A 21437-nucleotide genomic window follows, 5' to 3' on the forward strand; every position below is an offset into this window, starting at 1 on the left:
TTTGATTCTGGGTGAGAGGTTTCTGGCCACTCGCAGACGGTATGGGCCCGGGGACTCTTTGTGGGACGGACGAAGCCATCTTGGTGGGCTTTGTGTCTCTCTGACTCGGCCCGCACCGTCTCCTCCAGGAAGCCTTCCGGGCTAGGGACCCCCTCTGAGAGCCCAGGCCCTCGAGCGCCTCTGTCTTTGGCGTTTTCCACAGGCTCAAACGGCCAGTAGTTGTCGCTCTTACTAACCCACTGGCTTCGCGGGGGAGGAATGCGTCCTGCTGTCTCGTTCCTTGTGCCTGGCACGGGGTTCTTTCCAGGTTCCTCGATCAGTCAGTGTGCAGCTCGGCTGAAGCAAGCCTCGAGCTGAGTCGGAGAAGATTCTCAGAGGGCCGTGGGCCACATGTCTGTGCAGGCCGCCTTCTGCCGAATCAGTGGTTCTCGGCCCGGCCGGGGTTCGAACCCTCGGGAGGCCTAGTGGCGATGCTGCGGCCAGGGCCCGGTCAGAGCAGAGCTGGTCTGCTGCTCCCCAGCAGCCCCCCCCCCCCCGCCCCGCAGTGGCTCCTTGGAGATGCAGAGTCCTCCCGGGTCCCCCGCACCTGCCCGGTCACCGTCCTCACATTAGCAAGCTTTCGAGTGCTCCGTGGGCCCTGGGACGCTGGAGAAGTCATCGCCTTCAGTGACCTCTCTAAAGCCTCTTTCTTGCCCCACGACGGTAGTTGGGGGTCTGTGGTCAGACAGGCCAGGAAATCTCGCTCCGGGGAGGCCCCGTGTGTCCTGCTGGCTGTAGGCGCACCTGCAGGAGGTTAGGATTCGTGGAGAAAACCCAGGCCCTGACCCAGGACGAGGCCGCCCCACCCCATGTGCAAACAAACCCCACCTTCCCTCACTGTCAACGGGGACTCTTCCAGGGCGTATGGGCGGGTGGGGAGTCCCGGGTCCACAGCGGGTTTCAGGGGATTTACGGGCCACTGGCACTTAGTGAACCGACCAGTGTTCATTTGCTCCAGAGCTGTGCCCCTCAGCGAGGTAGGGCACCGAGCCCCCCCCTCCCGCCGGGTCCGCGGAGGGTCCTGCCACGGCTGCTCCCCGCGAGCCGTTTCTGATTGCGAGGTTAGGGTCTCCGGCCGCTGAGCAAGCATCTCCGGGCAGGACGCGACGCGGCTCTTGACGTTCCTGTTTTCTGTCCCATCTTTTTCTCTCTCTCTCAGCGTCATGTACGAAACACATGCGACGTAGGAGTGCGATTCGTGGAGGCCCACGCTTTGTGACGTTCAAAGACCACCCTTTAGGGGCGCCTGGGGGGCTCAGTCCCTTAAACGTCCGACTCTTGGTTTCCGCTCAGGTCATGATCTCACAGTTCGTGAGTTCGAGCCCCAAGTCGGGCTCCTCGCTGACAGTGCGGAACCTCCTTGGGATTCCCTCTCTCTCTCTCTCTCTGCCCCTCTCCCACTCCTGCTCTCTCTCCCTCAAAACAAATAAACAAACCTAAAAAAAACCAAAAAACAAAAACAGACCACACTTCCAGGGATGATGTCCCATCGGAAGGAATTCTGGGTGAGCTTCTCAGCTGTGACTTGGCAGAATGACGTGCGTGGCCAGCACTGCCTGGCCCCCTGCCCCTCAGCTCTGCCCACCACCCCCGTCCATACGCGTCTCTGTTTCAGTCTTTCCAAGATGAAGAAGGGGCAGATTTAACAGGTACAAGGGGAGTTTGGTCGGGCGAAGCTTTGAATGCTTGAGACATTGAGAGAAAATGGGAGGAAAACGTTGGGAGAGCTTAGTGACCCCAGGAACTAAAATCAGCGTCTTTTTCTGTTTAGAGAAAAAGGAAGAAAAGGAGTAAGAGAAAGAAACAGAACGGTTCCGCTCCCATGGAGCTGGACTCCTTGGTGGAGGACTCCTCGTGCCCTTGTAGTGTCAGCTCGCTGGCGAACCCCGGGTCCCAGGACACAGCCCCACCCCAAAGCCGAGATCTGCAAGGTGGGGCGACCAGCCAGCCTCGCCAGCCCCCGGGCGCCGACCCGACCCCCCTGGAGGGCGGTGGCCACCAAGCGCCCGTGGGGCACGCCGAGGCTGGCGGCAGCCCTCTGCACGACCAGACTCCGGGAGGGGCCGTCCCGAACGGGAAGGAGCACGACACCCCCAAGCCTTCCAAGGCCAGCGGCCTCCCCCAGGAGGGGGCTGGCCCGACCGCCTCTGCCAGTAAAGACCACCCCGGGAAGGACGGTGCTGCTTGGGAGCGCCCGATGCCTGACTCGGAGCCGGGCTCGGAGCCCCAGAAAGAACCACAGAGCGCCGGGCAGCAGGCCGGGGCCCGGGCCCCCCGGGTGAGTCGTTGGGGGATCCAGGAGCGAGCCTACCTGCCCTGACCGTTTGCTCTCCCAAGCAGTCCCACGTCGCCTCCCTGCCCACGAGGGGCACTGGGGACTCGTCCCTGGGGACGGTGCCCCTCCCGGAGCTGCCGGCCCGTCTGCTGGGCTGGTGGCGGCCAGTGCTGGCCCTCACGCCATCACGGCACCCGCGCCCTGACGTCCGGGGCCTTTGTCTCCTCCAGGAAGATGCTGCTGTAACCCGGCCCGCTGAGCCCGTGGAAGGGGCCAGGAAGGAAGGTAAAGCCAAGACTCAGAAAACGAAACAGCCGCCAGCAAGCACCCCTGCTGCCTCAGAATCCCGCCAGGTAGAGCACCTCGTCCTTGGAAGCCTCCCCGTCCTGCTGTCTGTCCCACTGTCTGCCGCTTCCGGCCCCATTCCTTCCAAAGCTCATCCTTCCTTCAGTCGTTCGGTGACACTCTTTTGGGTGCTAGGGATACAGCCGTGAAGGACACGTGGCTCCTGCCTTCACGGCTCACATTCTCCGTGGGGAAAGGTGGAAAGCACAGTCAGGCGTGGGGAGTGGCAAAGAGGAGAGCAGGGTGAGGGGAGAGAGGGCCGGGGGTGCGTGCTGAGACAGCATGGCCGGGCGAGGCCTCTCCAAGGGGGTGCAGGTGGAGCGGAGATCTGAAAGAGTGAGGGGCAAGCCATGTGGCTCTCTGGGGACATATCCGAGGCCAAAATGGCAGGTGCAAAGGCCCTGTGGCAGAGTGGGGGGGGGGGGAGGGGCTGTTTAGGGAAGAGTAAGGAAGCCGGTGCCCCCAGGATCGAGTGAGGGCAAGAGGGGCCTGACAGGATTGGAGGATTCCTGGAGGCTGTGGCGGGTGGGCCCGAGGGCGTTGGAAGGTTCTGAACAGGGAAGGGACGTGAGCAGCCTGGCTGTTGTGAGAAGCCGTCACCGGGAGGAGGCAAATGTGGCAGCTGATGCTAAAGACTGGGGCTTGGTAACTTGTTCCAGGAAGCTGAAAGCAAGGACAAGACGGCCGCTACTGGAGAGAAGACAGGTAGAAATGAGAAGGCCAAGCCAGAGGATCCGAAGAAGCCCGAAGGGAGTAACAGCAGTTACGCGGCTGCTGTGAAAACTGGCAAAGAGCAGAAGAACCCCAAAGCGGCAGTGTGTGAAGTGAAGCAGAGGTAGGGTGTGAGCCCTGGCGCTCGGGAGCAAGGGGCACCAGTGCAGCCTCCCGCCACCCCCACACTGGTGCAGGGCCGGAGGGTCCCAGGCGTCCTTCTCGGGGACTCTTCTGGGAGAGGCAGGCGGCGGGGGAGGGGGGGGCAGGGTCACACTCCCCGGTTCCTCGCTTGCTTATGTGCTCTCTCCCACGGCCCCCTGGGGACCCGGAGGCCACGTGGGCCCACTCCGGGGCAGAGACTGGCACCACCCGGGATGCTCAGCAGCCCCCTCCCGCCACTGCCCCCAGCCCGTCACGGCTGGGCAGAGATAGCCCCCCACCCGTGCCCACCTCCGGAGAGGGGCCCGCACGGCGTGTGGTCTGCCCGCAGTGTGGACGCTCTCGCGCTTTGCTGGGGTGGGTGTTCGCGCACCGTCGAGAAGCAGGGCGTGCGCGCACGCGCGCAGGCACGTCTAGATCCGGTGGGCGTTTCCTTTCCCGGCTTCGCTGCAGCCCGCCGAGCCTGCAGGAAGGGGTCACGCTCTACTTCCACGCGATCGTCTCGAAGCATTTCGGGTTCGACCCCGACCTCCACAAAGTGTTCATCAGGGGTGGAGAAGAGTTCGGGAAGCCCAAGTGGACTCGGAACGTCTGTGAGATGCACCACACCAAGTGAGTACGGCCAGCGCTCGCGGGGAGCCCCTCGGGGACGCGCACGGGGCGCGCAGTCTCTGATCCCGTTTTTCAAGGCGATCACCCGTTTACGCTTTTGGAAACTGACTTTTTGCAAACACATACCCCCTGCCATGTACTCCTTCGTCACGGGTCACTCCGGCCCCACGGAACGTGGGTTCTGTCCGGAAACCGTGTCTCCTTCTAGAAGCCTCCTCTTGGGCAGGATCGAGCTATAGCTTTGGGTCTGCACTCCGTGCTGCGTTAGAGGAGAGCGAACGTTTTCAAAACGGGATTCTTTTCCGGGTAACGGGCCGGTGTCCTGTTTCTTCAGGGACCTGCGTGAGAACGGGTCCCTCGTGGAAGGCAGCGCCACCCTTTCCAAACAGCACCTGGATAAGCCCATTCCTTATAAGTACGTCATCATGCGAGGCAAGGGCCAGGTGGAGTACGAGTTCATCTACAAACGTCAGCAGAAGGAGGGCGAGTTCGTCAACCGCTGTCTGCACGTGAGGTCTGAACTCCTGGGCTCGGGAGGTGAGTCCTGGCCGGGCGCAGGGGTGCGGCCGTTCCTCTGCAGAGGGGCCCGTGTGGGTCCTCGTCACATGCCCCTGCTCCACATCGAAGAAACCTGAGTTGGGAAGCACGGGTTTGATCAGCGTGATGGAATGCTCACTTCCGATGATAGTAGAAGGGGATTTCTACGAACGGGTAAGGGAGGAAGGTGAAGCCGCTGGGGGTGAGGGGCCGCAGGGGGCCGGTGAGCAGGTGCAGGGCGGGAGGACCCCCAGGCCCGGAGACTGAGAGTCAGACCTCCGCCCAGGGCGCCCCTGCTGCTTGGCATCCTGGCCGCCCTCCCGTCTCTCCTCCTTTCTCTTCTTTCTGTCTCCTTGTTTCCGTATCTTTTCTTCCCCTTTACTGTTTTCCACTCATTGCATGCAGCGTGTGGCGTGTGCGGACAGGGTGTGATGTGGTGTGTGTGTGTGTGTGTGTGTGCGCGCGCGTGTGTGTGTGTGTGTGTTCTGTGGATGATCTCGGTGGCCTGTACCTTCTCTGCGGCCCGGTGCCCGGTCTCACAGGTGTGTGCGCGCGTGCCGAGAGCACATGGTGTGCGGGGGTCTTTGTGCGCGTGGTAGAGAAAGCCGATTTCACACCGTAGTCCTTTTTAGCAAGGTTGGCGTGTCCCGAGAGGCCTCGGCCTGTGTCTGAGAGGCTCCCCTTGCAGCTCGACCGTCAGGGCGGTGGCCGGCTCACCGTCAGCACTTGAGGGGAACGGGCGCCCAAGCCGGGTACGTGGGACGGGGACGGAGCTGAGTGCCGGTGACCGATAGAAGGACCCACGGGAGGGCCTTCGCTGGCTTTCCGAGAGTCAGGAGGCCATGGCTGGAGCCCAGGTGCAGGGCCCCCCGCGGCCGACGGCATCACGGGTGATTTGGGAAGGGTGTCTGGAAGGTGCTGGGAACACGGTGACTGAGGGTCTGTGCTCTGCTCCATGCAGTGGGGTCATAGCTTATCTGCATTAATTTGAGTAAAGGCGGGTTTCCTGATTCCCCAGAGAGGGGGGACAGGTGGCTTCCCCCCTCCCCCCCTGCAAGCGTCCCCGCAGAGCGTGAACCACAGCGGCCAGGCCGCCAGGGAGGAGGTTCCCGGCTGCAGGCCGCGCCCCGAGAGACCCAGGCGGCGGGAGCGCGGGCCGGTGGCCTGGCATGGGGACCTGGTGTGCTGTCCCCTGATGTGGCCCCTTCTGTCCTGCCGGCTCACGTGTCTGCTGGGCTTTCATCGCTGGGTTTTATTTCGCGGTTTTTCATTCCGTCCGTGAGTGACCACAGTGGTTCCGTGAGCCCTCCAGCATCAGTCACCACTGCCGCGGGAAGGCTGACTTCTGCCACCTTCTCCCATCTTTTCTGTTCACCTTGTTTCCGTGTCGGTTTTGTTCTGTATTTTTTCTGACTTTTGTGTTTTCTTTCTCTTTTCTCTAGCGGGTTGGAACTTAAACATTTCTTCTGGTAGATTCTGAGAGACGGAGACCACTGATGTCCCTCCCTGCCCCACCGTCCCAGGGTCCAGGGTGCCCCTTGCTCTCCACGATGCGGGCCTGACCAGGCCTGCAGCTCTCCCCTCACCTTCTGTCTGGGGCGTTCTTGAACAACTGAGGGACCCACCGTGTCCCCAGCATGGGCCCACGTGGGCCTCTGGCTGGTGGGACGCAGAGAGCAGGAAAACCACTTATTCCAGGCAATAATTTCAAGTCCTCGCCAGGCTGGGATGGAGTGGGGGCGGGGTGAGCGGGGACCTCCATGCAGACCGCGAGAGGCACAGAGGACCTGCTTTTCCAGAGACTTCTACATTCTGCATCTGGTCACACGAGGAGCAGCCATGCACTCGGCCCTTGCCCTGCGTCGGGACCTGCGTCCAGGGCACCGTCTAGTCTGTCGTGGGGCCTGCACTGTCCTTCATGGGGCGGGCATCGTGGTTCCCAGTACAGAAGAAACAGCGCTTGCCTGGAGTGACTTAGCCAGATAGTGCTCAAGGGCCGGTGACTGTGGTTTCGGGATCAAGTTCTCAACCGCTGTGTGATCGTTTTCTAAGGAGCTCATGTACGAAGCGTGCTGAGCCAGCTGGTTCAATAAAAGGTGTTTCAGATAGATTCCGAACGGCTGCATCGTGTGCCCTTGGGCCCCCCCTCCGATCACCTTGGGGCGACTAGGGTGTCCGTCCTAAACACAGCTGTCCCCCACCTGGGCCCAGCTCCCTGCTGGGTATCCGTGGGCAGGTGCACCCGTGCGCGACCCGGCTGCCTTCCCTTCCTTTGCCTCGTCCGTCGGGCGCCAGCCTCCCAGGGAGGGGCGTCTAGGTCAGCGTGTTCGGACGGTCTGCACTACAGCGTCTTCCTTCTTTTGCTCTTAGAATGGCACCAGTACGACGATATAGTTTGCATGAAGCCCCCGGGGCTGATTCAGAGGGTGATGGACCATTTGACAGACGGCACAAGGAGGGAGCTGGTGAGGGGGAAGCAGATCGCCGCCACCATCATGCTGGACACCATTTTCAGCATCCTGCAGATCTGGGACGCCATCAACATAAACAGCTTTTTTATCCAGTTCCAGCAGTTTTATTCTGTCGTGAGAGTGCCCATGATCTACGAAGGCCGTGAGCAGCCCTGGAGCGCTCTGCAGTACGACGAGAACGAGGTACCAGGTGTCCGGGGTGTCCCCAGTGGCTGTCTTCCCCTTCTGGGCGGTCAGCTCTCCTCCTCCCCCACTTCTTACTGGCCACGAGCTGCCCTGAGGAGCAGGTGCAGGCAGAAGGACCTCAACTTCCCTACTCTCCAAGCACCCCTGCCTGGGGATTTTCTTCCTCCTTCACCCCCTCCACTTCCCGGCCTGGCCCCACCCTTCCTCCACACCTGACTCTGTCCCTCCTGGCCCCACCCCTCCTCCCCACCTGGCCCCACCTCCTTCACTGGCCCCGCCCCTCCCCACCTGGCCCCGCCCCTCCCCACCTGGCCCCGCCCCTCCTCCCCTGGCCCCACCCCTCCTCCTCACCTGGCCCCACCCCTTCACCACACCCGGCCCCACCTCCTGTGCTGGCCCTACCCCTCCCCCGCCTCTGGCCCCACCCCTCCTCCAGGCCTAGCACCCCCTCCTCACCTGGCCTCTGGCAGAGTGGAAAGAAGGAGTGGGAACCCTTCTCCATCACCCGTCCCCCCACCCCCCGCGTTGTGGGAGGGCCCTGGCAGTTTTGAGACAGACCTGCGGCCATGCCTGAGATGACAGTTGGGACCTTGTAAGCGTGGGGGGCCCCTCCCCCATGTAGGGTTCGGGACTGCACCCTTGGTGGTGGCTCCCATCAAAGGCCCGGGGAAGTGGGGGTGCCCAGGGTCTGGTGAGGAGGCAGGGCAGTGGGGTCACCCCTCCATGGGGCTGTGTACGCCCTTCACAGGCCTTGGCCCCCCGCCCAGGTGGCATGGAACAGAGGGCGATGATGGGGCGGCTTTCACACCCCTGACACCCACAGCCCCACAGTTATGTCTTCCTTCCCTCCTGGGGTCAGGTGAAGAAAAACCTGTGGTGGTATTTGAAAAAGCGGTCCGAGCCATTTCTGGAAAGAAGCGGGGACCTTCGGCCTGAAGACCACCCAGTGAGGAGCAGACTGAGAATGGGACTGATCCTCCTGTTTTCGGTGGAAACATTTGACTTACCCATGCTGGAGGGTGACCTGGCCTGGCTCTGTAACCTCCTTTCTTTGCCCGCCTGTTCGCCTGGCGACCTTCACCGTGACCTCAGCCACATTTTTGAAACACGTCTGAGGTATTGTGTGTGTGCGTGCGGGTGTGTGGGTGTGCGTGGGTGTGTAGGTGTGTGTCCAGGAAAGAAAGACTGCCCGTGATTTTACACATCCGTCACTTCAGTGTTTATTTGTCTAGACTTTTTCCTCCTATGTATTGTCTTCACTTTTATTACTTTTCTACTGGAATATCTTGCTTTTTTTTTTTTTTAATTTTTTTTTTTTTTAATGTTTGTTTATTTTTGAGAGACCGAGAGAGACAGAGTGTGAGCGAGGGAGGGGCAGAGAGAGAGAAAGACAGAGAACCTGAAGAGGCTCCAGGCCCTGAGCCGTCAGCACAGAGCCCGACGCGGGGCTCGAACTCACAAGCGGCAAGATCACGACCTGAGCCGAAGTCGGACGCTCAACCGACCGAGCCACCCAGGCGCCCCTGGAATATCTTGCTTTTGACAAGCTTTCTGGTGTATCACGCCTTACTGTCGACCCAAATGAGACTTTTTTTCAAATTAAAAGGAAACAGGGCGCCTGCCTGGTTCAGTCTGTGGAGGCTTGATCTCGGGTTTGTGAGTTCGAGCCCCACATTGGGTGCAGGGTTTCTTTAAAAATAAAATCTTAGAAAAACAAAAGAGGGAAAGCATTTTATTCGAGCCCACGTTCCGCCACGAGAGCACGTGTGCCCCCAGGAAGGAATGTGGCATAGGGGTATGTGTGTTTTTTTACATGAAGAGTTACAGATCATCAAGACAGTCCAGAAAGTTACAGACTTTATGTGTTTAGTATGTGCAAGACTTATGGGAACTGGGAGGTGTTCTTTTTTCTTTTTTCTTTTTTTTTTTTTTTAATTTTTTTTTTTTAACGTTTATTTATTTTTGAGACAGAGAGAGACAAAGCATGAACGGGGGAGGGTCAGAGAGAGGGAGACACAGAATCTGACACAGGCTCCAGGCTCTGAGCTGTCAGCACAGAGCCTGATGCGGGGCTCGAACTCCCGGACCGCGAGATCATGACCTGAGCCGAAGTCGGCCGCTTAACCGACTGAGCCACCCAGGCGCCCCTCTTTTTTCTTATTTTTATGTTCGGAATGCTCTTTTCTGGTTACTTAAAAGCAAAATTTTTTTTAATGTTTATTTATTTTTGAGAGACAGAGTGCTAGCGGGGGAGGGGCAGAGAGAGAGGGAGACACAGAACCCGAAGCAGGCTCCAGGCTCCGAGCTGTCAGCACTGAGCCCGAGGCGGGGCTCGAACCCACAAACTGTGAGATCATGACCTGAACCAAAGTCGGACGCCTAACTGACTGAGCCTTCCAGGCGCCCCTGGTTATTTATTTACTTACTTTAAAAGCCAACGAACATTTTGTGCTGGGGGCAGAAACAGGGCCAGCCTTTGAGTTTTGCCGAGTCATGTTGAACGTGGTAAATGCCACCGTGTAGCTTCCCAGGGAGCCCAGGAGCTGTGTCCACGAGCACGGAAACTTGAGAATTTCCTTTATCAGCCCTGCAGGCATGTGTTTGAGAGGTTGGGGTTCGAAGACTGACTGCAGGGCTCGCCTCAAGGGCGTCTGCGGAAGCGACGGGGGTGTTCCCCCTGCAGCCTCTGTGGCCACATGTTCAGTTTCGGACACACAAGGGTCCGCTGTGCTGGGCCAAGGGTGCTCTCGGTGTGGAGGCTCCGGCCTGGCCCGAAGGAGCTTGCTTCTCCCTGGGTGGCGGGGGCCACCTCGGTGCCCTCGATTACAGAGCGCTCCTGCAAGGTCTTCTCCGCGGCTCTGCGCATGGAGCTTGCGGGGAACGGAAGGTGGGCTTCCTTGAACGATGCGTCTTATCAGGACATCTGCTTCTCGGTTTTACAAACTTGAGCTACCCAGCGCAGCTCTGCGTGTTTTAAGAGCCGGGCGTTGGTGACACACGTACAAAGTTTGTGCAAGGGCAAAGCTCAAAGAGCCGGCCAGCATCAGTATCTTGCGACCGTAGGGAGTGTGCCCTGTATCGTTTGCACGTTTCTCCTTGCGCTTACAGAGCGGCTTTATATGGCTTTGTATCTGGATTTACTGTAGCCGGAGGGTCTGGGCTCACAGATCACGCAGCTTTCCCAAACCTCTGTTCCCTCCACTGTCAGGGAGGATGGTCGGTCGCTACGGGGCTTCAGCGAGAGCCTGATGCCGGGATGGGTGGGTGCCAAGGGTGAGCCCCTACGTCCCTGGCAACCATATTTCTCCTGGGGCTGGTCGCTCTTCTCGGCCACCCCTGTGTTCTCCTGCTTCTCGTGCGAGGGGTCATGAGACCCCCCAGGGCAAGCCACTGGCCATCCTCAGCTCGCCGTGGGCTCTCTGTTCCCTTCCCAGGTGGCGGGTATTCCTGGTCAACCTTTGCCGACAGTGCATAGAGAAGACGGTCGACCTCTGGGTGCTCACCCTGCCTGTCCTGCACCACTGCGTGGCACCGACCCCTCAAGGAAAGGACTCCAGGATACAGCCTGAAGACACCTGGGCGGCCCTGGAAGGAATCCCCTTCTCGGAGTTCCGGGAAAAAAAGGCAGATCGGTAAGTTGGAGAGCCACACTTGTGTCTGTAAGTCTTGGGATGACAGCTGTGCTTCTAGAACCTTCGATAGGCTCCCCCGTGCACACATTCCTGCTTCGGGCAACACTTCTTTTAAAATGACTTCTTCGGGGGCGCCTGCGTGGTTCAGTCGGGTAAGCGTCCAACTCTTGGCTCCTGCTTAGGTCGTGACCTCACGGTGCATGGGATCGAGACCCACGTCGGGCTCCCCGCTGACAGCTCAGAGCCTGCTTAGGATTCTCTCTCTCTGTCTCTCTCCCCCTGGAGCATGCTTGCTGGTGTGCTCTCTTAAAATAAACGTGAGAAAGCTTTTAAAAAAAAGATTAATTGTGTGTATTTTAAATACCCTTCAGTGGTATATAAACTGTCTAGAAGAAATTCAATTGTTAACAATGGAAAATGACAAACACCAGCCTTGGTCTTAAAGATCTTGTCTTTCAGGCAGACACGGCCTTTAGTGGGTCACGAACCTTTATCAGATGTTCTTTGTAACCCTTCTGTGACTTCTGTGGCACCTGGCTTTATGTGCCTTCCAGCTGTCCCCTTCTGGGGTGTCTCCAGTGCAGTGTCACCGTATAATGTCATGATTTAAGGACCTTCACTGGGTCCACTTGGACTGTTTGATGTGGAGCGTTTACTTACTCGCTCATCAAGATGCTTCATCCGTAAGTCGCTGCAGCCCCTGTAGAAGACAGTATGGAGGTTCCTTAAAAAGTTCACGGTGGAGGGGGCGCCTGGGGGGCTCAGTAGTCGGCTGGGCGTCCGACTTCGGCTCAGGTCACGATGTCGCGGTTTGTGAGTTCGAGCCCCGCGTCGGGCTCTGTGCTGACGGCTCAGAGCCTGGAGCCTGCTTCGGATTCTGTGTCTCCCTCTCCCTTGGCCCTCCCCCACTCATGCTCTGTCTCTCTCTCTGTCTCTCAAAAATAAACATTAAAAAAAGAAATAAAAAAAAAAAAAAAAGTTGACAGTGGAACCACGATATGATCCCACAGTCTCACTTGTGGGCGTCTGCCCCACGGAGACGACATCAGGATCTCAGAGACACACGTGTGCCCCCATGTCCACTCCAGCAATATTCACAATAGCCACGGCGTGGGGACAGCCTAGTGCCCACCGATGAGCGGATAAAAAAGTTGGGAGATACGCCCAGTCACACACACACACACACACAAATTTCCGGGTAGAAGATGAAGAAGTTTTGGGAGCTCGCTCTACGGCCTGGTGAGTGTAGTTGGGAGGGGTGTATTAGACAGGCTTCTGTGTCGCTAAGAGAGTAGATCTTCACTGTTCTCAGCACAACAAAGAAATCGTAACTATGGGACTTGATGCAGGTGCTGGGTAGAGCGAAGGCGGTCAGTGTATAAAGGTGTCAAATCAACACACTCCACACCTGGCACGCAAGGGCTCTAAGCCACTTACAGCTCCATAAAGCTGGAAACAATGCTTAATTCTTAGTGCAATTTCTTGCCGTGGTAAGAAGAGACACGTCCTATAATTTGGCTTTTTAATCATTTTCAGCGTAGGTCAGCGGCATCCCCCAAACTCACACGGGTGTGCCGCCCCGGCCAGAGCTTTCTCCTTGTTCCCACGTTGAAACTCTGTCCCTGTTAGGCAACGACTCTGTTTCCCCTGCCCGCACCTGGTAAGGCCCGTCGTGCTGTCTGTCTCCGTGCATTTGCACACGCCAGGGACCTCTCGTCAGTGGAATCAGCATGTTTGTCCTTTGGAGACGGGCTGGTTTCACTCAGCGTCGTATCTTCAACTTTCATCCGCTTTGGTGAATTCTTTTCTTTTTTTTAGTGTTTATTTTTGAGAGAGAGAGAGAGCGAGCTTGAGCGAGGGAGGGGCAGAGAGAGAAGGAGACACAGAATCCGAAGCAGGCTCCAGGCTCTGAGCTGTCAGCACAGAGCCCGACGCGGGGCTCCAACTCGCGAACCGCGTGATCGTGACCTGAGCCAAAGTCGGACGCTTCACTGACTGAGCCACCCAGGCGCCCCGACGTTTAAATTATTTTTGAAGTTTGGACTTTATAAGTCTCTTCTGACATTACTTAACTCCGTCTGTGTTTGCTGATCTCACTGCTGCTCCTTCTCTGTCCCTACAGGAGTCACTTAGTTCAGCTCATGGGAGAGGAAAGGCATTTGCTGAACGTAGATGAGTATCTCTTCCGGTCCTGGTTCAGTCTGCTGCCCCTGCGCAACCTGGTTCACTATATGGAGAACTTCATGGACCATCTGAGCGTCTTCCCCACTTGCGTCCTGGACTGCCTCCTGGGGACGTGGTACCGGCTTCAAAGGCTTACAAAAGTCTCCTTCAGCGACTTCGAGGTCTGTTGTCCAGAGCAGGCTCTTGAGACGCTTAGCAAAAGCAGATCAGAAGCGAGACGTTCAGAGCCTGGGATCCTTCTTTTCTGCGGTCCTGGCAGGACGAAACACTTAGAAGCCAGAGGCCTGGGTGGGGTGGCTCTTTGCCAGGGCTATGGGGCCGCTCTGATGGCAGTTCCTCTGCTTCCGGAGAGTTCCCGAAAGCCACGGCCGGGAGGCGTTCAGGCTGTGCAGTATGGGCGGGCGGACGGGGTCGGGGCTCCCCCGCGTGCCGCTCTGTCACGGCTGCTCCCTCCTGTCCCGTTTTGGGGGGCGCGGGAAATGGTCCAGTTTTAAATCCTGAATTTCCCTCGTGAGACGATAGAAAATTGGTTCTCGAGTACCTTAAAACTCGTTGGTAGAAAGAAAGAAAGGAATCCATCGTTCTGCTCTGTTCACGGCGGGTTTTCTGGGTTCTGTTTTCGCGAACGTGGAGGCGTCACTTTGACTCTCCTGTTTTTGTTTTTTTGTTTTTTTTCTTGGCCACCCCAGAACACCGAGAATACGTTTCAAATGTTGCTTCACCTCCTGGACATTTATCAGGACAGGTAAGTAAAAAAAGCGAAATGCGGACTTTCTCCTGCACGAGGTCACCCCCCCACTGACCACGGGATCAGAAGGTCCTTACCCACCGCCTTTTTGAGCTGTCGGTGCTCTTTTCTCCCACACATTGTCTTCCATCCGTATCCAAACGATCACCGCATTGCATATCCATGCTCGTGTTCCGCATTTCTTTGACGTCTGGTCTCTGCATGGTTTCTTGCAAGTCAGGCCAGCTGAAAACAAAAATCGAGGACCGCCTCGCATAGTGACCACATGCTCCTACAAATGTGTATGACCTCTGACACCGCGAGGGGGCGCCACACGGAAACACACACGTGGGGGGTCAGGTGTTTCCTGAATTCTCGGGACACTTGCGCTACCGCCTCCCCTGGATTCTTAGGGTGTTCAGGGTGGGGGCGTCAGATCGCCATTAATGTCAAGCCCCAGTGGCCCCAGGACCGCCCCCGAGCCAGCCACAGAAGCACCCTCACGGTGCCTCTCTCATGCCCCCTGCTGCGCCTCGCCCCCGTTGGCTCTGGCCATGTGCCAGCCAGGGACGACGGGGCCCGGTCCCCACAGAGCTGGAAGAGACCCCATGCACCGCACCTGTTTTTCCACTGTCTTCACTCCCTCTCTCCCTGTACCTTTCTGATTTTTGTTTCAAATTTACGTAGTACCTTAATCTGCGGTGACACACGTCCCTAGCTTTTTTTTGCCTTACTCGTAGGGATTTGGAAGGGAAGGAACGCATCATGGTTAACGGGTACTGTTGTCTCATTTCTCCTAAATTACTTCAATGATTTCTCTTAACTCTTTGCGGGGTAGGATTCTTGAGGAGCCCTTGGTACAGTCCTACTTGACTGTGTGCCTGAAACTTCACGAAACTATCTGCAGAATCACAAAAGACCCAAAGTTTTATGAGCTGCCTGCCTTATCTGCCGAGATTGTTCGCAGAATTATTGTACTTAAATCTCTAGTGGTAAGTGGACCCCACACACACAGTGTCGCATCCACGATAACTGGAATTTCGAGCGGCCTCAATTCCAGGAGGGAGATCGGCTGGCTCTAGGATTGCTAGAGGGCCACAGAATGGGTGACAGCGTCCTCAGAATGTATGTTGGGCACCTGCCCTGTGCCGGGTTCTGTTCTGTGCACTGAGGATGTTTTGGTGAGCCGGCGTCTGCACCCTTACCCTCCGCGGGCTTCCACTGGAGGGAGGGAAGGAGGCAGGCAGTGCAGGGGTTAACTCCAGAGCGGTGCGGATGTGTGCCCAGAACGCACGTCCGGGCGTGGTCTTTCCCACTCCACCTCGTTTCCTGCACACTAGTACCTAACTACAGCGGCCAAGTGCACGCACCCAACATGCACACCTCCACGCCTCTGCACACAGGTGCGCGCCCTTGCGCCCCCTCCAGGATCGAGCTGTAGGGAGACCCCGGCGCCCTGTCCCCTCTCCCGCTGCACGCCTCCCAAAGGGAACCCTCTTCTGTTTCCTGCCGCCCAAGATGAGCTTTGCCCATCTTCGCACGCTCTGCTTCATGTGCCTGCTTGCTTCACTCACCCCTGCATGTCTGGGACTCACACCCCTCCCTGCTCGTGGCAGACCTTTCTTCCTTTCTCTGCGTTGTACTCTTAGTACACTTGAGATCCTGGGCATCACCCTGCAGGTGATATGAGACTTTATGTTTAGACTGACCGTTTGCTTGCTAACCGGAGTAGGAGCCAGAGCTGGGACGTTAGCGACGTGAAAGAATTCCGCGTGTGTTTTGACTTTATTCTTTTAATTTTTCTTCTTTCAAATACCTGAGACACATTTTATTTATTTATTTTTATTTTATTTTTTTTAATTTTTTTTTTTTTTTAACGTTTATTTATTTTTGAGACAGAGAGAGACAGAGCATGAACGGGGGAGGGTCAGAGAGAGAGGGAGACACAGAATCTGAAACAGGCTCCAGGCTCTGAGCGGTCAGCACAGAGCCCGACGCGGGGCTCGAACTCACGGACTGTGAGATCGTGACCTGAGCCGAAGTCGGCCGCTCAACCGACTGAGCCACCCAGGCGCCCCCTGAGACACATTTTAAAATAAACGTTGGTAAGATGATTCTGCTGTTGTTTAAACTTTAATCACGGGCAGGTGTCCACTTCCATAAATGTACGTGAAAATACGTATATACGTTTTCCCGCAGAAAAAGCTCTTACATGGTGGTTGGACTCTAAGACCAGTGTAATCTACAATATGGTGAAAACATTCTACGTCAGCCGTAGAAACAAAAAGCCTAGCAAAACTGAACTGAAAAGTGTATGATCAGTTTTTAACAAGCTTTTGGGTGGGTCCTGACACAGGGGGTTAAGTGCATTGATGGGACACCAGATGCAGAAAGGCCAGGAGTGTGGGAATGCTTCAGACTGGTGCTTGGCCTTGGGCTGTCCACGTCCTGCCCGTCTCTGCCCGGCCCTGTGCCTGGTGTAGGTGATGGAAAAGAGAAGGGGGCCTCGTGGGGGCCCCCCAGGGAACATGTAAGTGTGGCACAGGTGACAGGCGGTAGGCTGGAGTGTCCGTAAGGTGCCGTGGGAACCGAGGGCAGGGCCGGGGTTCCTGCGAGGAGTGAAGAGCCCCCACAGGGCCGGGGAGGAGGAACCTCGCTGTTCTCAAGGGCCCGCGGGGAGTGGAGTGTGGCTGGAGATGCAGCCAAGGTGTAGAGAAGGCCAGATCACAGGGCAGGCACACCATGCTTGAGCTTCTGGATTGTTCTAGAAGGTGCTGTGCCATTCGGGGATTTCAGGCAAGGGCGGGCGTGTCCCAATTTTCAGCTGAGAACCATGGCGCCCACTTGGCATCCACTGATCTGGCGCTGGCCTGGTGGGCCTCCTTCCCCTGCCCCCGTCTTTACGGACAGAGCCCCCTCCTGCCCTAGGCTGGGTACAGTCCCCTTCATGTGCCCAGAGAACACCTGGCATTTTCCCCACTAGGCACCTACGTGCTTAGCGAGCAGATGCTTGCCTGTCTGTCTGTCTGTCTGTGAGCCGTTGCCAGCTCCTCCACAGCATCAGCTTGCAGGGCAGGAACCCAATCTGCTTGGCCACCGGGTAGAGGTGGGGGGGGCATGTGGTGGCTCTCAGGGAGCCCCCCGGAGGGCGGAGTGACAGCTGATCCAGGTGTGGGTCCTGACACTTGCGGGGCACTGCCGAAGCACAGAGGCTAGTGCTGAGCTGGGAGGGCCTTCCTGGGGCTTCGGGGCATGGCCCCTGCTGAGGTGAGGCTCTTTGCCCATCTGCTTCATGGTAGATGTCCAGGTCGGGGGGAGGCAGCACCAGAGCCCGGACCCCAGCGTCAGAGCCCGTGACCCCAGGGCCAGAGCCCGTGACCCCAGGGCCAGGGCCCGTGACCCCAGGGCCAGAGCCCGACCCCAGGGAGAAAGGATTTTTCGGAGTAGGGGAAACCTCGTGGGAAAAAAGTGTGGACGGAAGCGGCCTCGGGTTTACCTCTGTCCAAGGAGCAGGGGTCTGCATGGTGCACCAGTGGGGGCATCTCTGGGCTGCTGGAGGCTCTGCCACTGGGGCACGTCCTCTCCCAGCCAGTCTGGAGAAGGCGGCCTGGTGTGGCCTGCTCACTGGTAAGGCGGAGTCCCCCCGTGCTGTCGCTGCACTGGGGGGGGGGGGGTTCACAGGGACAGAAGGCTTATCCTTCCCAAGCCCTCTGCTTTGCCCGAGCCGCCCACTCACAGAGCAAAGCCACAGAGTCCCACGAAATCGAAGCGCCTTGAAACGTAGGCGAGGCTGAGGTCTCGAACGCGCTCATGTGACTCCGATGTGGCTGGTTCTCGAGCACCTGCCGCGGGTCGGGAAGGGGGAGTGGCGTCTCCAGAATGTCCCGAGTCACGGTGCGGGGACCCTTACGCTCCCTCTCTCTCCCTCAGCAGCCGGATTCAGCTGAAGGCCCAGGAAAGGAGACCGGGAAGAAGAACTCCGTGAAAACGGTCTTCCAGGGGACGGTCGCCAAGACCAGAGCTTGGCTTCAGAGCATTTTTCAGGAGAGCATGTTCTTCATCTACTGGTCGCAGGTCACGTTCAGATACCGGGAGGAAATCAAGGTGAGCTGTGTGGGGCCAAGGCACTGACGCGGCACGCTGCCCCGTGCTCTGTCCCCAGGATGCACAGCCAGGGCTGGTCGTGCTGCCCACGGTCCACCTGGTGGGGTCCGCCATGGCCCCCCCCCCCCCCCGCCTCAGGCCCCGGGGGAAGGTGCTGAGACGCGGGGCCTGCGGGGAGAGGGCTCCCTTTCAGCAAGGACGCTGGCAGGCGGTTTGGCTGGAAAAGGCAGGAAAAGGCAAGAGTTACTTGAAGGGGAAAGTGGGCAGAATAATCCCCCAAGCGTTAAGAATGAGTGAAGCCTGGCTTGTGGTCCATCGACACGAGAGGATTCTCAGTTAAATGCAGTGATTAATAATGGTAAGATAACACTGATTAAAATGTAGCCGAACATCTACTCTGAGGCAGGTGTGGCTGTTAGCCCCGTCTCACAGAAGAGGTGACGGGGTTGGGGGACATGACGAGAGAGTGGACCGAAATGCGGGCAGCCCAGCCCCAAGAACTCCCCATCAGAGCCCCACAGCGGGCGAACCGGGCTGTGTTCTTGAAGACTAGCCAGCTGCCAGGACGCAGCTGTAGAGAAGGGATGAGCCACCCAACCGGATGGCCCCCTTAACCCCCTCGACCCAGATTTCAGCAGGTGCTTGCCTCCCAGGACACTTGAACGGGATAGTGGTAAAATCACACAGCTGACCCTGTGCGTGAACAGGGCTGGTGATGCTCGTACGTCTCAGACTTAACCCCTTCTCCACACGGAAGGGGGCATCAATCCAAATGCCTGGAGCACAGAAGTCCTATCACTCACCCTCGGAGGGACAGAGTCTGAGGTCAAAATGAAGAAAACGCATGTCAATCTTGAGCTTTATTTAGAAATTTCGTTGTTGGTAGTGGGACGGGCGGAGCGCTTCTGGAGCTGTCTGTTTGAGCACCGGGCACAGGGATTCGGAAGCCAGGCGTCTTTCTCACTGTGGAGAAGCAGACGTGGCAGAGGGCCAGGGGCCCGTGGCATTGCTGTGAGCTCGTGACCTGGAGGGCTGGAGGGGCTCCCAGCTCTCTCCACTGAAAGGCCTTGAAGTCATGCCGGCCAGGCCCCTGAGCGTCGTGAGCACCCCCAGGCCTGGCTTTACCATCCCCACTAAAAGAAACCTGGGCTTCAGGCAGGACAGCTGGCCCCACGGCCTGACACCCCTGTGGTAGACAGGGCGTGGCAGGCCAGCGTCCCAGACCAGCTCCCGGGACAGTCGCTCGTTTAGCTCCTGGCACCCGGTGACACCGTTTCCGAGCTTTGGCAGCCGTACTGTGCCCAAGTAAGGCACGAACTCAAGGGGAACACGAGTTGGCCGTACGTGGGCACTCCGTCGCATCTTTGCGATATTTCTGTAAATCTAGAGTCATTCCACGTTTCTAGAAAAAAGGAAACAGAAGGTCGTCCGGAGGGACTACTAGCCGAAACTGGGACAATTTGGTCATCCGGACGAGTAATGCCGGGACTGGATAACAGACAGCTCACTAATCCTTGAAACATGTTTACAGAAACAGAAAAGGGGTGGGGAGAGAAAGAGAAGTTCCTCGTTTTATTGGAGAATGCAGCCAACGAAGGTGGAGAAAACCGCCGTGGTCACAACCTTCATCTGTAACACGGCGGTGATCGTGGACTCCGTCAGGTTTCATCCACGAGTGCTGAACTCAGTGGGTGTGAGCGTTAGGAAGCGGGGTGTCGGGGATCTGCTTGTCCTCATGGGAGAATTAGGAGTCAAGTCAGATCGAGAGACAGTCTACAGACAGAAGAATGGACGGCCTCCCCATCACCCCCGTCAGGGGACAGGGTCCCGCCAACACCAACCGCCCTGAGCGTGACGCGTGCACCGTGATCGTGCGGCAGAAGGGCCACGATGCCAGGAGATTCCTTCCCACGTATTTAGAGGACCACGTGGCGTGGAGCCTGCACCTTCTCTCCCCGTGGTTCTGCAGAGAAAACGCTTCACGAAGGAGACCGAGAAAGCAGCTGTTAAATACCAACAACTGGGGAATCCAGTTGAAGCAACAGGGGTCTCACCGGGCCGTTCCTGCAACTTTTGTTTTATGTTCGGAGTTTCTCGAGCTAGAATAGGAGACAGATACGTTCAGCATAGAGACCAGCTACACGGTAGGAGGAGCATCCCGGCTGCCTGGTCCTGTCGAAGCCCTTCCTTTCCAAAGACCGGGACGAGGATGGCTGCCCTGCCTCGCCACTGACACGGTGACAGAGACGCGGTCAGAACCCAGGTGTCCCGTGCCCCTGGAGCTGCCATAACAGTCTTTCCTTTCTCGTAGAATTCATCGTGGCCCTTAGTTGTCCTGCGGCTGTCACTGACATGAGGGCTTTTGCAGGTCTGGAGGCGGCTGGTGGAAATAAACTTCCCCGCGGAGTATGGCTGGAAGGAGTCGTTGATGGGGGACCTGGAAGGAAGAATCAAACAGGTAGCAGAAGTCGGGGTGTTCTTTTCAGGAGCACGTTGATGAAGCCAGACCATTCGTAACATCCCGTAGATACGGAACGGTGCATTTCATGGGTAGTCCTGGTGTGCAAGGGGCGTGGGGTAGACATGACCTTGCATTTAAAAAATTTTGTTAAATGTTTATTTATTTTAGAGAGAGAGACAGAGAGAAAGAGGGCAGGGGAGGGGCAGAGAGAGAGGGAGAGAGAAAGAGGGCAGGGGAGGGGCAGAGAGAGAGGGAGGCACAGAATCTGAAACGGGCTCCAGGTTCCGAGCTGTCAGCACAGAGCCCGATGAGGGGATTGAACCCATGAACCACGAGATCATGACCTGAGCTGAAGCCGGACGCTTAACCGACTGAGCCACCCAGGCACCCGTGACCTTGCATTTTTGATCCAGCCTTAATAGTTTGACCAAAGGTGATATTCCAGAGAAGAATGAGGGAAAGGGTCTTGCCTCCAGGGAAACCCTGGGTTTATGGAGCAAAGCCCTCCCATGTGCAGATTGCTTACTAATGGGACAGATTGCTTACTAACCCCAGTGACAAAAATGGGGAAACAAAAATGTTTTCATTTCTTTTCCTTTTTTATTTTAGAGACAGAATGCAAGCAGGGGAGAGGGAAGGAGGGAGAGGGAGGGAGAATCTCAAGCAAGCTTCATGCTTAGCTCTGCGCCCTGCGTGGAGCTCGATCCCACGACCCTGGGATCATGACCTGAGCCGAAATCAAGAGTCGGACGCTCAACGAACTGAGCCACCCAGGCGCCCCCATGTCTTTATTTTTAATTAAAGCCTCTGACCCTAGGAAAATCAGGACTCGTTTTTACATGATAGAGTTTAACGTTTATTTATTTTTGAGACAGAGAGAGACAGAGCATGAACAGGGGAGGGGCAGAGAGAGAGGGAGACACAGAATCGGAAACAGGCTCCAGGCTCTGAGCTGTCAGCACCGAGCCTGACATGGGGCTTAACCGCTTAA

At 57.4% G+C, this 21437-nt stretch overlaps 1 protein-coding gene across 2 annotated transcripts in view; it reads left to right on the forward strand.

The window, feature by feature from the left end:
• Positions 1–21437, forward strand: part of RNF213 (ring finger protein 213) — a 105312-nt gene that overhangs the window by 19781 nt on the left and 64094 nt on the right. For both annotated transcript variants that reach the window (XM_042967478.1, XM_042967479.1), the window contains 13 exons: positions 1811–2317; positions 2545–2667; positions 3319–3494; positions 3986–4144; positions 4479–4681; positions 7052–7335; positions 8198–8454; positions 10773–10970; positions 13093–13315; positions 13844–13899; positions 14720–14873; positions 17812–17985; positions 20354–20443. In XM_042967478.1, the coding sequence (XP_042823412.1) occupies positions 1811–2317; positions 2545–2667; positions 3319–3494; positions 3986–4144; positions 4479–4681; positions 7052–7335; positions 8198–8454; positions 10773–10970; positions 13093–13315; positions 13844–13899; positions 14720–14873; positions 17812–17985; positions 20354–20443 (2604 nt within the window). The remainder of the gene's footprint in view (positions 1–1810; positions 2318–2544; positions 2668–3318; positions 3495–3985; positions 4145–4478; positions 4682–7051; positions 7336–8197; positions 8455–10772; positions 10971–13092; positions 13316–13843; positions 13900–14719; positions 14874–17811; positions 17986–20353; positions 20444–21437) is intronic.

The sequence above is a fragment of the Panthera tigris genome, chromosome E1, assembly GCF_018350195.1.
Source record: "Panthera tigris isolate Pti1 chromosome E1, P.tigris_Pti1_mat1.1, whole genome shotgun sequence".
Lineage (NCBI taxonomy): Eukaryota > Metazoa > Chordata > Mammalia > Carnivora > Felidae > Panthera > Panthera tigris.